The 13,642-nt window shown below is 31.4% G+C and overlaps 2 protein-coding genes across 3 annotated transcripts; both read right to left on the bottom strand.

Annotated features, from left to right (window-relative positions):
* Positions 1–1,403: 1,403 nt before the first annotated feature.
* Positions 1,404–6,796, bottom strand: LOC143203184 (pseudouridine-5'-phosphate glycosidase-like). The gene is made up of 4 exons (XM_076415318.1): positions 6,667–6,796; positions 4,920–5,096; positions 1,716–1,862; positions 1,404–1,444 (listed from the first exon to the last, which is right to left on the bottom strand). The coding sequence occupies exons 1-4, from the start codon at positions 6,794–6,796 to the stop codon at positions 1,404–1,406; spliced, it is 495 nt and encodes a 164-aa protein (XP_076271433.1).
* Positions 6,797–10,207: 3,411 nt separating this feature from the next.
* LOC143203017 (pseudouridine-5'-phosphate glycosidase-like) lies at positions 10,208–13,374 on the bottom strand. Of its 2 annotated transcripts, none has more exons than XM_076415101.1 (4): positions 13,099–13,374; positions 12,525–12,747; positions 11,367–11,506; positions 10,208–10,406 (listed from the first exon to the last, which is right to left on the bottom strand). In XM_076415101.1, exons 1-4 carry the CDS (start codon positions 13,300–13,302, stop codon positions 10,341–10,343), a joined length of 633 nt encoding a protein of 210 aa, XP_076271216.1. In that variant the 5' UTR covers positions 13,303–13,374; the 3' UTR covers positions 10,208–10,340. The 2 variants fall into 2 exon arrangements, with proteins under 2 accessions (XP_076271216.1, XP_076271218.1); XM_076415103.1 differs by lacking the exon at positions 10,208–10,406 and adding an exon at positions 10,634–10,780 and having other exon boundaries at positions 13,099–13,373.
* Positions 13,375–13,642: the final 268 nt, after the last annotated feature.

Below are 13,642 nucleotides of genomic sequence, written 5' to 3'. Positions count from 1 at the left end.
ACCTCCTATAATTACCTGTAATAAAACATATATCCCCATCAACTATCAACCCTTACTTTGAAATGTTATTACTTATAAGGGATAATTTAAACACTAATTTTGCGGACAATTTATATAATTAACCATTATTAATTTTAAACAAAGAATGTTTTAAAACTCATCAAATATTAAAACACTATATAGACTTTAATTGTCATGGAAACCCTTATCAGAATAGTTAACAAAATCGTGAATAATATATTCTCTTCACAGTTGGGTGAAGATACTGAACGTCAATAAGTGAGGGATGAAAGGGAATTCTCATTAATTATCTTAAATATTTATTACATGGACAAGTACAGCAAGAGACGTTAGAGTACTATACAAAATATTATATATTATGTTCTCTCTTATTAATAACAATAAAATATTTGTAACGAAAAAATTGAACCGACTTCAAAAAATAAATAAGGAATTCACTAAAAATTAAAAAATAACCAAACTTAGAGTTTTAACACAAAAAAAAACATTTTAAAATAAAATATGTATTAAATAATCGATGCAATAACTAAATAAAAACCTTATTTAACCGATCTACTACACGTATTTTATATTCTACTATATACACACAATTTAGCTTAATACCTACCTAAACCTCTTTATCTATTTACAATATTATTTTAACTACCACCAACTGACTACTTTCAAGTCGATGCCGAACCCAAACCGTTATATTAATTTAGATCTGTTCTGTTGGTAATTTAATTTTTTGTATGTCACAAAAAGTTTAATTATTTTTTAATTTTTAGTGAGTCCCCTTATTTATTTTTTGAATTCGGTTCATTTTTTTCATTAAAAATATTGTATTTTTCTCTTTTTGGTGTCAGATATTTGTTCAATAATTTATGCAGTTATTTTATTTAATATTACTATTTCCTGTTCTCAGATCTCAAAAGAATGCTCGCCGGGAAGAAATTTTCTTGGAGTGAAGAGGTGATCGCCGAAACTGAGGTCTATTTTTAAGTTAAGGACAAATCGTACTACAAAAACGGTATCGAAAAGTTGGAGGGTCGATATAATCAGTGTATCACCCTCGAAGGGAATTATGTTCAATAAAAAAAGCTAATTTTGCCAAAAAAAATGTGTTTTACTATGGTAGGCCGGAGACTTTTCAATTGACCTGTTAATATATGTAATGTAAAAAATGTAATATATACTTACAGGCCTTTTCTCTGAAGTCTTCTTATCCACCGATTTTTTATGCAGTTCCTCAGAATCATTTCTGGAATTTTGCTGAATTTTAGCTAACTCCACAGCGATCTGACTAGCAACCATGGCGTTATTTTTTATTAATGCAATATCTATCACCTATTAAGGAAAATAATTATCCAAACGAAATTATATCAACCATTCAGTAATACTTGTTATATTTTCTTGATCGTTTCTTCAGAAGGCATTTGTAACACTAGGCCATTAATTGTTCAAATAATCTATCATACATACATCATACCAAGTTACCATAGTTCAAATATTATAAATAATTTTATTTATATCAGAACAAGGCCTGAAGAGCTGTATCTCTTATATCATTGATTCAAGTCCCCACTTCTTTTATTAAATAAAATTGTGTTTTTTTTTAATATATTTTAAAGCCTCCTTTTTTCCAACATCTGTAGATCTCGATGACGGCTACACTTTTTTCTACAGCCTAAGGCAAAAAATATATATTTTGTCACGATAACTGTGTTGTCCAGCAGCCGACAGTAATTCTGCGATAGCAATTTGTTCATTTTGTAGATTAATCCCAACTGTTATACCCGGTGAAAGTCTTGTGAGTCGTCCAGGAATATTGCAGGATAGAATTCTTTCTTTTTTTCGAATGCCTTTTAAGAATATATAGTGAGAAGACTCACACCAAATTTCAAATAAATCGATTCAGTAGATTCATTAAAACAACTATATCTCGTAAACGTAACGTAAATTTTGAAAAATCCTCGTAAAAGTATATTCTTAAAGGGTTAAACATTGTCTTTAAGCACGCCAATAACCAGGCTGGGTAAGACCGGATATCTTCTGGGATGATCTCCAACGTCGCCCATGACGATACTCGCCAGCCGGTAGGCTTAACGCCAAGGACCGTAGTTCGAAGCCCACGTTAAACAGTAGGCCCGGTCCAGATAAAACCCAGTTGGTAAAAAGGAGACTCTTAAATTATGTATCTTAAAAAATAATTACCCCCTTAAATCAACAAATTTACAAGGCTTCAGTTATGTAACTTTTACTGGATGACAGATAGTTTTAAATTCATATTCTTAAAATAAAAATGTTCTTCGATCTAAATATATATAGAACTATCGATAAAATCGATCAATTTAGAATACTTTCAGGTCCTGCACGGAGAAAAAACTAAGCTAGAATTTCCTTAATGGATATAAATAACCTTAAAATAAACATACTGTTTTGTAATGGCCCGAAGGATGATTCGCAATTAACAGTAATGAATTTGTTTATTATTAGATGACCAGCTTAATTGACTTCCGATACGCGGGTAAATATTGTTCCATTGTGATTAAATAACAAGGTTGCTTACTATGCTTGCTTACGAATAGTCCGGACAAACCGAAAATAGCACGGTACTAGTTGTTTGATTTGTGTTTCACTGAATTGTTTCTTGAAACTAAATCCTATATTTCTTAACTAACATTTGTTAGTCCAGAATTTGAAAATTTTTCTGATATATATGTGAATTCAAAATAATTTATTCGATTTATATTATATTCTTTAATGATACGTATAATTTACAAGAACTGGCAACGTCGCGTGCCAGGCGTTTTAAGAAATTCTGCAGACATCTGGCAACATGGCCTCGCGCATCAATCGAGATCTACTGATTCGTTCGGTTACATGTTCCGACGCATCAGACAGCTTTATGTGTCTTTTTCCAAAACAATATCTACAATTTTAAAATAGATTATCGAACTTGAGTCTTAGTAAGTATAAGTATGGATATATCGAAGAATAAAAAATATCCATATTTAGACAGACCTAATTTTCGAGGCAAATTCTTTGGAATTTTAGGAAGACGTGGAGGAGACTCCTGAAAGAAAAATTCGATTGTTCTCTAGAATGGTGGTACCAAAAACCGTACATGATTTTAAAGTTTTCACAGGGAGAAATCTGAACTTCGAAATTCAACACTCCATTTTAAACCTGACTGATTTTGCTCGATTTTACGACGTTGCCATTTACTTTCTTGAAATTTACTTTATTTTCTTGAAAATGATGGAGATATTTTTCGGTAATGACTTTCCGGTACACCCGGTAGATTAGGTGAAATCAGAGATAATCAGCAAGCAAATCGATTGAATTCTACAGCTACAAGGCATAACAGTGACGTCACAAGGGTTGAAACGTGAGTAAATGAAATCAAAAAAGAAATTAGAAATGAGAATTTTGATTTTGAGGGCAAGGATTGAATTTTGTTTGCTGAACGATGTAATTGAAGATGACGAGTGTGATATATTATTGTGTGATTCTAAAGATAAAATGATGTTTGTGGAGTAGACCCATGAGGGACAGCTCACAAAAAGGTGTGCCTAGAACTCTACCTCATAGGTAGCGTGGAAAAAATTTAATAGCACATTTTTATAGAAATATAACTTTGCTTTATTATTGCAATATTTAAATTATATTTGTTATCTTATAAATTGTTTAATTTTCGCTTTTTTCCTTTCAAAATTATTTTAAAATTGAATATTTATATGTAAAAGGTTCTTCATATTACATTTATTATATTATAGAAGATGAAAATTGCACCAAAAAAATTATAAGTTTCGGGGAATTGTAGGTTAGTTGGTGAATTCAGTATAATTTATTCCATTTATATTATATTCTTTAAATATACGTATAATTTGCAAGAACTGGCAACGTCGCGACTTCAAGAAATTTTGAAGACATTTGGCAACATGGCTCTGCAGTTTCGACCCAAAATCGAATTTTATAATGTTCCGACACATCAAACAGCGTTATATCTCTTTTTAACTAGAGTTATGCTAATTGGCAAATTTTTGCCGAGGTTAAAAGGAATTTTATTCTTTTACAAATTTCAATTCACACCATATTCGAAATCAACTATGAAGTGCACACTCCATACAGTAAAAAAACAAATAAAACGATATTAGTGGCCGCCTAATAGGCAATCACGGGTAAATTGATTTTCTCATTTCTCAGACAACAATATAAGAACAATACCGATTATTTCGCACTCTGCGAGAGCAAAAAAAAATCGCCCAGTTTACCCGTCACACATCCGGACATAGCTGCAATAATTTATTGCAATAACATAATAAATCGTATTGTATAGAACGTATTTTATTTATCGTTTTTCTTAAGCGGCTAGCTGTCGATACACGATACTTGTCGGTTAATTTCGATAGTTTTCGCGTCATCGTGCGACATTGCCATTTATAACCAACCGAGAGATACGATCCGATGACAGCTTCTAGTCTTATTTGATTTGCTTATATAGGTTTATAGTGCGAGATATTTATATTCTTTAGTTCTTGCATGTTATTCTTTTACATATAGCGTTATATTATTCCAGTTTATTAATTAATTTTACATTTTATTAGTAGTGTTAAGAAGATAATTGTTTTACGAATCACTTATGATTCGGGATGGCATTTTTATCTAGAGTTATGCTAATTGGCAAATTTTTGCCGAGGTTAAAAGGAATTTTATTCTTTTACAAATTTCAATTCACACCATATTCGAAATCAACTATGAAGTGCACACTCCATACAGTAAAAAAAACAAATAAAACGATATTAGTGGCCGCCTAATAGGCAATCACGGGTAAATTGATTTTCTCATTTCTCAGACAACAATATAAGAACAATACCGATTATTTCGCACTCTGCGAGAGCAAAAAAAAAGGATACTGGTTTCGAGAGAATTTCCGCCGGTTAAGCTTGCAATTTCGGCCAATAAAAACGGCGTGATGTGTTTTCCTTTTATTCCTTCCCGATCGGCTTTTTCCAGGGCGTTTTTTATTATGTCGTCTATTATTTTGTCGTCGAGAGCGCATCGGTCAGGCACTGGCACGGCAAAAAGTAAACCTGAAACAGTACGGGAAAAAGGTCCTTATTTTGCCGAGAGAAATCGGCGATTGTTGATTTTTTTTATCAATTACATCTTACATTAGGTATGCTTGAGACAATCTTTACTTACAAATTAATTTATTACTACTGTTCTGCTGTACGGGATTAATACATCAGTATGCATTTCCCAAATTAATGTTTTTATTATTTAATTATTAAATTGCTACTAGTTGTTTCCGACTAACCTACTTAATATTATAACTTATAAAATAACTAAAGCCTACGTATATAACTAGGAGGACCCATTTGCCATATCTTAGTGTCTAGTGAAATAATGTTTATATATGTCACTGCTGAATTTTTTATTAAATGCACCTCACTACACAACACTACACAAGATCAGATGGTTTGATTCTTATATGAGTCTATGGTGCTGCTCTGGTGGTATCCAAAAGTTGCAATACTTCAATATTCTCATGAGAATGGGGTCTTTCCTCATGCCCCCTTGCAATTCTCTTGATTTCTAGACTGACTGTAGTATTTGGGTGCACCCACAATACTTCTCAGGACTTTGATCTGATAAATTTGTATTTTGTTTATGTTACTTTTTGCAGAACATCCCCATGATTAAACTCCTTATGTCCATATAGGTTTCAGCATTTGCTTATATAATACCAATTTATTACGTACTGATATTTGTGATTTTCTTCCAATTAGCCAATAGATTTTCCTATATTTCAATTCCAGTTCATTTCTTTTCCTCTTTATATGTTCCTTCCAGCGAAGTTTTGGATCAAGATTCAGTTGTTGCTATATGGAATGATAGTATTATTTAATGTTAGTGGTGCTTGTACGATCTGCTCTGTAGGTAAACTGCACATGCGCAGATTTACTTTCGTTAATTTTTATTTTCAAAGCTTGTGTCTAATTATTTATATTGCCACTTGACTGTTGTAATTTTCGTGTGGCTTCGTCACTAATCTCTCCGACAGCTATGATCGCAGTATCATCAACATGGCTACATCATCGTGATATTTTCCAATTGTGATATATCACAAGTGTAGAGTAGATAAAGCATTGATCTCAATACGTGTGGTACACCTGCTTTAGCTTCTTTTATTGTAGAGTAAGCTTCTTCTTGTTTAACTCTAAACATTCTGGATGTAATTTACGATTTTAGTAGTTCGGTGTGTTGTTTTGGTAACATTTTCTGTAGTTTATTAACAAGGCCTTCATGACAAACCTTATCGAAGGCTTGTGCTACATCTAAGAATAGTTGAGCATACTTTTTTACTTTCATAAGCCCAAATTAAAATAAAACTAATATTTTAAGCTAAAGTTACGAATACACTTATACACTAAACAACTTCGCATGGTTTTCGTTGATTTGTTGGTGTTATACTAATTAATCGTAGAACTTTTGGATGCGTTAAATTACTAGTTGGTTTGATGATAAACCAATCTCTTTGATTTTAGGTCAAGTTGAGAGTATCTTCCGACTAACCAGTACGGTTAGCTTGACTTTGAGTCCAATCTGCTCTGCTTTTTGTCTAACATGATGTTTCCAATTTAATCTGAATTTAATTACCTGAATGTAGACCAACATTGCGGTGCTCTTTGATGATTCTAGCCGCCTCTGTTACACTGTTGACGCAATAAGGGGCATGATGACCGCTTGATTTGGAATAAAAAGCAGGAAAATCCGTCGTTGGTCCCATACTTGCCACAAAAACACCTTGGGTTTCCTGAAATCGGTAAATTCTTAATAATCTTCAAGAAGAAAATGCTATTACAATATCATTTAATCGTTGTACAAATTATACGCACTAAAATATAATATACTGAATGATTTCTTTAAGAAAATTAATTATTTATAATCAGAGAATGGATTACATCGTTACTCTTTCATTTTCTGTCTTCATTTAAACAACATACGGCTAGAAATAATTACATATTCTTGCAAGCAATGCAATTTTCAACCAATACCTTTTATATTTGTGTTTAATGATAACAAAACAATCATTTAAACAAATTATTAAGTGCCACCACTAATAATAAATGATGAAATAAGGGATGTTAGATATTGAAAATGATGTTAGAAAACCCAAAGAGGTCACAATTTTGATCTGAGTAATATTATTTTGATAAAAAGACAAGGTATGACGAAAATACATTTAAAAAATATTTGAATAACTCAATAATACTAGAATACTAATTGAAAAACTATTATTTTATATGGAGAAATGTCAAAATCATCGAATTTGACAGCTAGGTTAGGTTGTTTATATTAATACACAATTATTTGGCATTTTCAGCAATAGACATCGCTGATCAAAATACATGCAAATATCTAATACATAATAACCCAAGTAAAACTACTTCCACCTGAGAAAGTGTATTACCATACTATCTCGTGAAGAATATCAAAAACTTACACCTTATAATATTATAATTGTGGCTTTTAACATTTTCTACTATTTATCTATCAAAGCCACAGCGATGAACCTGTCATCATAGCCAACTGCTTTTACCTGTAGTAATGTATCTAACATACACGTGCGTAAATAAATTTAATGGAGTATAACCACTTGTCAAACACATATTGGCTTATCTTTAAGTCATAAGCATGTCACAAACGAATCGACATTCGTTATGCAGATTCTATCAAGTGAGGAAATGACCGAATTATCACAAATTAGACAGACGTCTCCGCATGGACGAGGGCAATAGAAACACCATAATTAAATTCTAGAATCGGTCGGTATTTACCGCGGAAGCCGAATCAGACTTGGTTAGATACCTGTCTAATTGGATAACCCCAATCTAACGTCCGCCCTTTACGCCGAAATGCATTTATCGCCCAGTTTACCCGTCACACATCCCGACATAGCTGCAATAATTTATTGCAATAACATAATAAATTGTATTGTCTAGAACGTATTTTATTTATCGTTTTTCTTAAGCGGCTAGCTGTCGATACACGATACTTGTCGGTTAATTTCGATAGTTTTCGCGCCATCGTGCGACGTTGCCATTTATAACCAACCGAGAGATACGATCCGATGACAACTTCTAGTCTTATTTGATTTGCTTATATAGGTTTATACTGCGAGATATTTATATTCTTTAGTTCTTGCATGTTATTCTTTTACATATAGAGTTATATTATCCCAGTTTATTAATTAATTTTACATTTTATTAGTAGTGTTAAGAACTTTTTGATAATCGTTTGTGTAAGTTAAGGTTTATGATAATTGATTAACACGCATGATAATTGTTTTACGAATCACTTATGATTCGGAACGGGATGGGATTTATACACCACTTATAGCTTTGGAACAAAAGAGAAATTTTATTTTGATCCCTGATAATTTATACCCACTCGATACAAGTCACAGCGCCCTCTACTAACTTTTCTTCCTCCTTTCTATACTGGCTCTTGTATCGAGACAAGTCATATATTTAACAAATTGTCCTTTCTTTTTCTTTCCTATGATAAACATTATTTTAAGATTAAATATTTTTATAAACAGTTCTTAGTATTATAAAATTACATATATATGTACCAATCTTATCAAAATATAAACTCGAATTTAAAGGGATATCTTAGGTTAATTCGTGAATCCAAGAAAATATATCCTATATACTGTCAATAGATATACGTTATATAGGTTATAGATTCCTTGTTGATGCGGCAATATTACGACGTGCTGGTGTCATAAATTTTGTGACGTGCATTGATTGTTTTATTGGATATACAATAAAAAATCTATTCAAAGTTTTTTTGTACATAGGTCATCAAGATGTTTTATTTAATTCAGTTTATAAATTCGTTTTAGAATCAGACAATAGTTAAAAAGAGACACAATGCTGTCTGATTAGTCGAACACGTAAACGAATCAGCCTGTCAAAGTCGTCCAGTTGTCAGACTTTATAAGAGGTTATAACTCTAACCTATAAACTATTATGGCTGTATAATTAACTGTAGTGTTTAGATGTACTATAATGTTAAAATAAATTATATTTGATAACAGTTTTTGTTCAATTATTTTATTTAGACTAGAATTTTGTTGTATATCAAAGCCAAACTGAACTAAAACTCAGAGTTGATGCGGCAACGTTGCGACGTTGTCATAAATTTATATGACGTATGTGCAAAATAACTTTGAACAGACTATATATATTATATTCTTGAAATATAAATATAATTATATATATATATATATATATATATATATATATATATATATATATATATATATATATATATATAATTATTATATATAATTATTAATTTAAAAGAACTGACAACGTGGCAAAATCAAATTTCAGTAGGCATGCTAGGCCATAGAGTAATAGAGATGCGATTCAATAGGGGACTCTGGCGCAAAGTTTTGCTTTGCCCAAAATCCAGAGGGCGCCTTAATGGGCCATTTAAGTAATTTGATTGGTCATTTTAAATCTCCATTATAGACACCTGTAAGAAAAATATTTTATTGTGAAGACATTTGATTGGCTCATTAGTAGTGTTTGGCACGTGACAGCATTGACGTAATGTTTAATTGACCAATGAAATTTAAATAAAAAACTTTTTTTTTCTGAAATAAATTTATTAAATAAAATTCAATTAAATATGAATATAATGCTTAAAAATAAATAGATATAAATATAATGTAAATTTGTGTGCAAAAAATAAATATAATATAAAAATAAATATATCTATAAAATATAAATATTATATACATATATATAAAACCGTAAGCAAAAAACTTTGGTGCATTGCAAGTCAAAATTATCTCTTCCGTCTTTTTTCTCTTTCATATTCGTTTAGTGCCACCAATTTAATAGGATCTATCAGAGTTCTGTCTATCTGTTTTCTTATACTGAAAGCAAACTTTGAGTATTTCGCTCTTAACATTCTGTTCACCTGTTTTACTCAAAAGTATATAGAACACCTTGTTAGTACTTGTAATATTTTATCCAAAAGATTGTGGAATGTACAATTGAAGGGTTTTAAATTTACTTTTTTTCTAAACATTTGACAAAAATTTTGTTATATTATCGACGTGGCAAAATCGTTGAATAAAATAAGACATAGCTCAAAGACCTACTAAGAGTATAATAAAACAATTTTGTTGGAGTCTGGGGCACGAATATGTCACACTTAATTTATTTTTCAAAGGTTTTACTAAATAACCTGAGATGTACACTACAGTACAACGTAAAACTTTGTTTGCTCTTATAAGAACATCTGGACTGAAGTTATGGAGTCAAGTAATTAACTGGAGTACGTCGATGATACTTGCTTCGAACACTCTGGCTGTGAGCCTGGAACGATGGAAATAGGTACTACAAATAAAGTAAGACAGTTTAGAAATTAATGGTGAACAGAAATATGAGTGACTCCTTCAATTTACCTTCTATATCATTTTGATTTTGATGCACTTCCATTTCTACATATTCTGGGTTCGTAGTATTTTTTTTGTCATCACTAAATTGTTCATAAGTACTTAAAGGAAAGTTTAAATGTATCACAAAAATGTCTAATATGGTAACGATCATAAATATGTTTCATGTTTAACCCAACCAGTTTAGGATTTTTAATGTTTTCTACACGTTTCTTAAAGATCGCCGAATACTTTTTTAACGGAAAACGATAATGCATTTCCTCACTATCTGTGCATCCGGGCACACAACACTTCCTAGAATGAGAATGCATTTCAACTACCGACTTGTATATACTACTAAAATAAAATCATAATTATTTTATATAATAATTATTTAATAATATATAGGTTATAAAAATCTAACCACACTGTTCTCTATATAGGGCACATTGAAAATGGCGTACAAAATAAACTAACCGTAGAACGACATGAACCAATTAGATCCCGTCGCGGATCTTAGCATAGCGAATAAAACAAGTAATATGTTAAAGGTAGCGACATCTACATGTTGGACGTCGCGAAACATTTCGCCAAAATTTCCTACCAAGTTAAATCGCTGTTTCTCTATGTGCTAGCCGTCCCTACAAGTAGAATCCTCCTTAATGTATATGGTGCCATCCGATCTTACGATGTGAAGTTTTAAATCACACAATTTTGTATTTATTATTTACCTTATGCAGTATTTCTACCCTTTTGTTAACGGTAGGAGATTATTTCTACATTTAACTATAAAACACCCGTTATAAAGCCGAAATAATTTCTACTGATATAACATAACAATATCGTTCAAACAACTAAACAAACAATATTATATTTCAAACATATTTCTCTAGATACCTACCAAATATTCCAGAGTTTTTGGAATATCTAGGATGGATTTCACGCCGCTGGACACCACGGCGACATTAGACCGTCCCAGTTCGGTCAAATCAGCCGATATATCAAGGCTAGTTTCTGCTCGTCTATGTACGCCACCGATACCTTCAGAAATAACGAATTTGGTTAGTTTTGATGCCACTTATTTAATGACATACGAAGGGCTAGCTATAGTTATTAGGAATCGAAAGAAATTTTATTGTATGTTATACTATTTTAAGTTCTGAGTAATACACTTACGTCATTACAATCGTAATGTAAAAGTGTTCAACCAGCTGTCTTTAAACAAATTGATCATTAATTTCTTGTTTAACCAAAAACTGAAGAGTCACTGATACTCTAATGGCAAGGCATCATCATGATATTATATTAATATGATTTCCTATCTTCAAAATTTATCCAAAAGAGCCGTCAGTATTTTTATACCATCGGCAAAATCCAAGTTTTTTTTCTCAAAATACAAGTCATAGTAACTCCTAACAATTCTACGAGTCGATTACAACTACGAACTAATTTAATAAAGGTACAAAATACGGTACTATTTAATAAACCACCATTCCTCGTATGATTACGAGAATGTCCTGGCCCGAAGGCCAAATTTTAGACATTTGTCAGATTAAGATTAAAAAAAACAATTAAAAACTTTTTTGCTGTCAATTTTTTTACAGGTGTTTACTGAGGTTTGATAAAACAAAAAAACAATACTAATACACGAAAATATCCGAATAAGTAAAAATGTGGCTATGATCCGTATCTTTAAAAAAAATTTAAATTGCCAGTAATATTTGAAAAAAAATTACCCCTGTTTATTTTCCTTTCCGAATTTTTAGAAAATAGTCTAAGAATATCCAAAATATATTATGATTCTGGATACAAAGTGATATACAAAGATTTCTACTAGATTCTTCTACTTAAATATCTGAATTGTCACTTCAAACAAATCACAGTAACCCATAGTTTTGAAAAATCCTCTTGAGAACAAATCCCTACCGGTCTAAAACAATTTTTCGCAAATTTATAGACTAAAATACCCCCCTAACATTTTTTTAAATTCCCAGTAATTGTAGCTTGACCTCCATATTTGAAATATATCTCAAGACTTGCTTTAAACTGAAATATATACCTCCGGTAGCAAAAATGGGTATTCCTGTTATAGCACATGCGATAATGGTGCCCGACACTGTAGTACCACCATTGCGTTTCGTACTCAAAACATAGGAGAGATCTCTTCGCGAAGTTTTGACCGGGTCACTCTGTTTGATGTCGCCCAATGTTTCTATTTCTGCTTGGGTCAAACCCACCGTAAGTTTGCCGTTTAAAATTGCCACAGTCGCAGGTACAGCACCCTAAATTTAAATGGTTGAATAAAATTCGTTTCAAACATAGAGTGACATAAAAAGCTTCAAATGCTATTAAAAACCAAATAAAACAAATATATTGCACTTAATATTATGACACATTAATAATGCGAAGAAGAAAATGCATTTGGAAAAATTATCGTTACAGCATTAAAAAATAAAAATTACCTTTTCCCAACCCATTATAGTTCAAAAACAATATAACATGTATGAATCTTGTTTCAAATTCTTAACTTGTCACTCTTAACAATCACAACAAAATAGCGTTGTATACTAAATCAATCAAAATCATGTAATATCTATGAATCACATACTAAATTCCAATATTAACAAACGAACCTGAGATCTAACAACGTCTTCAACCTCCATGGCACACTTAACGTTCTGAGGAAACGGCATTCCATGAGTAATAATGGTAGATTCCAAAGCAACGACCGGCCTGCATTCCGTCAACGCAGTTTTTACTTCTTCGTGACATCGTACGAGATTTGTTGAATATTTTCGCCAACACGTTTTCGTAAAACTTACACATGTTCTGAACATCGCGCGCGACAAGAACGTGGTACAATATCAATGTTATTTAACCGACTAACTCGATTGTCGTTTATCTCGATACAATTTTATCAGCGAATTATAGAAACGAAGAAAAAAAGACACAATTCAAAATCCGAACTTTTATCAGTCAAACAACTATTTTTAATGAACTCTTGATAAATTGTTTACACACTACACACTTTTTCTATTTATTTACATCATTAAAGAGTTATTCTCACAATATTATGATTTAAAAATATTAACTTGTTAAATGACAGTTGCATTTCGCTTATTACAGTTTAAATAGAAAGTCATGTTAGCCTGGGAAAAAAGAAGGTGTAAAGTCATA

This window comes from Rhynchophorus ferrugineus, unplaced genomic scaffold, assembly GCF_030347505.1.
Source record: "Rhynchophorus ferrugineus isolate W39M unplaced genomic scaffold, kcgeb_rfMv2 rfM9, whole genome shotgun sequence".
In the NCBI taxonomy this organism is placed as follows: Eukaryota; Metazoa; Arthropoda; class Insecta; order Coleoptera; family Curculionidae; genus Rhynchophorus; species Rhynchophorus ferrugineus.
Note: the sequence above shows the minus strand (reverse complement) of the source record. Positions and strands in the feature narration are given on the sequence as shown.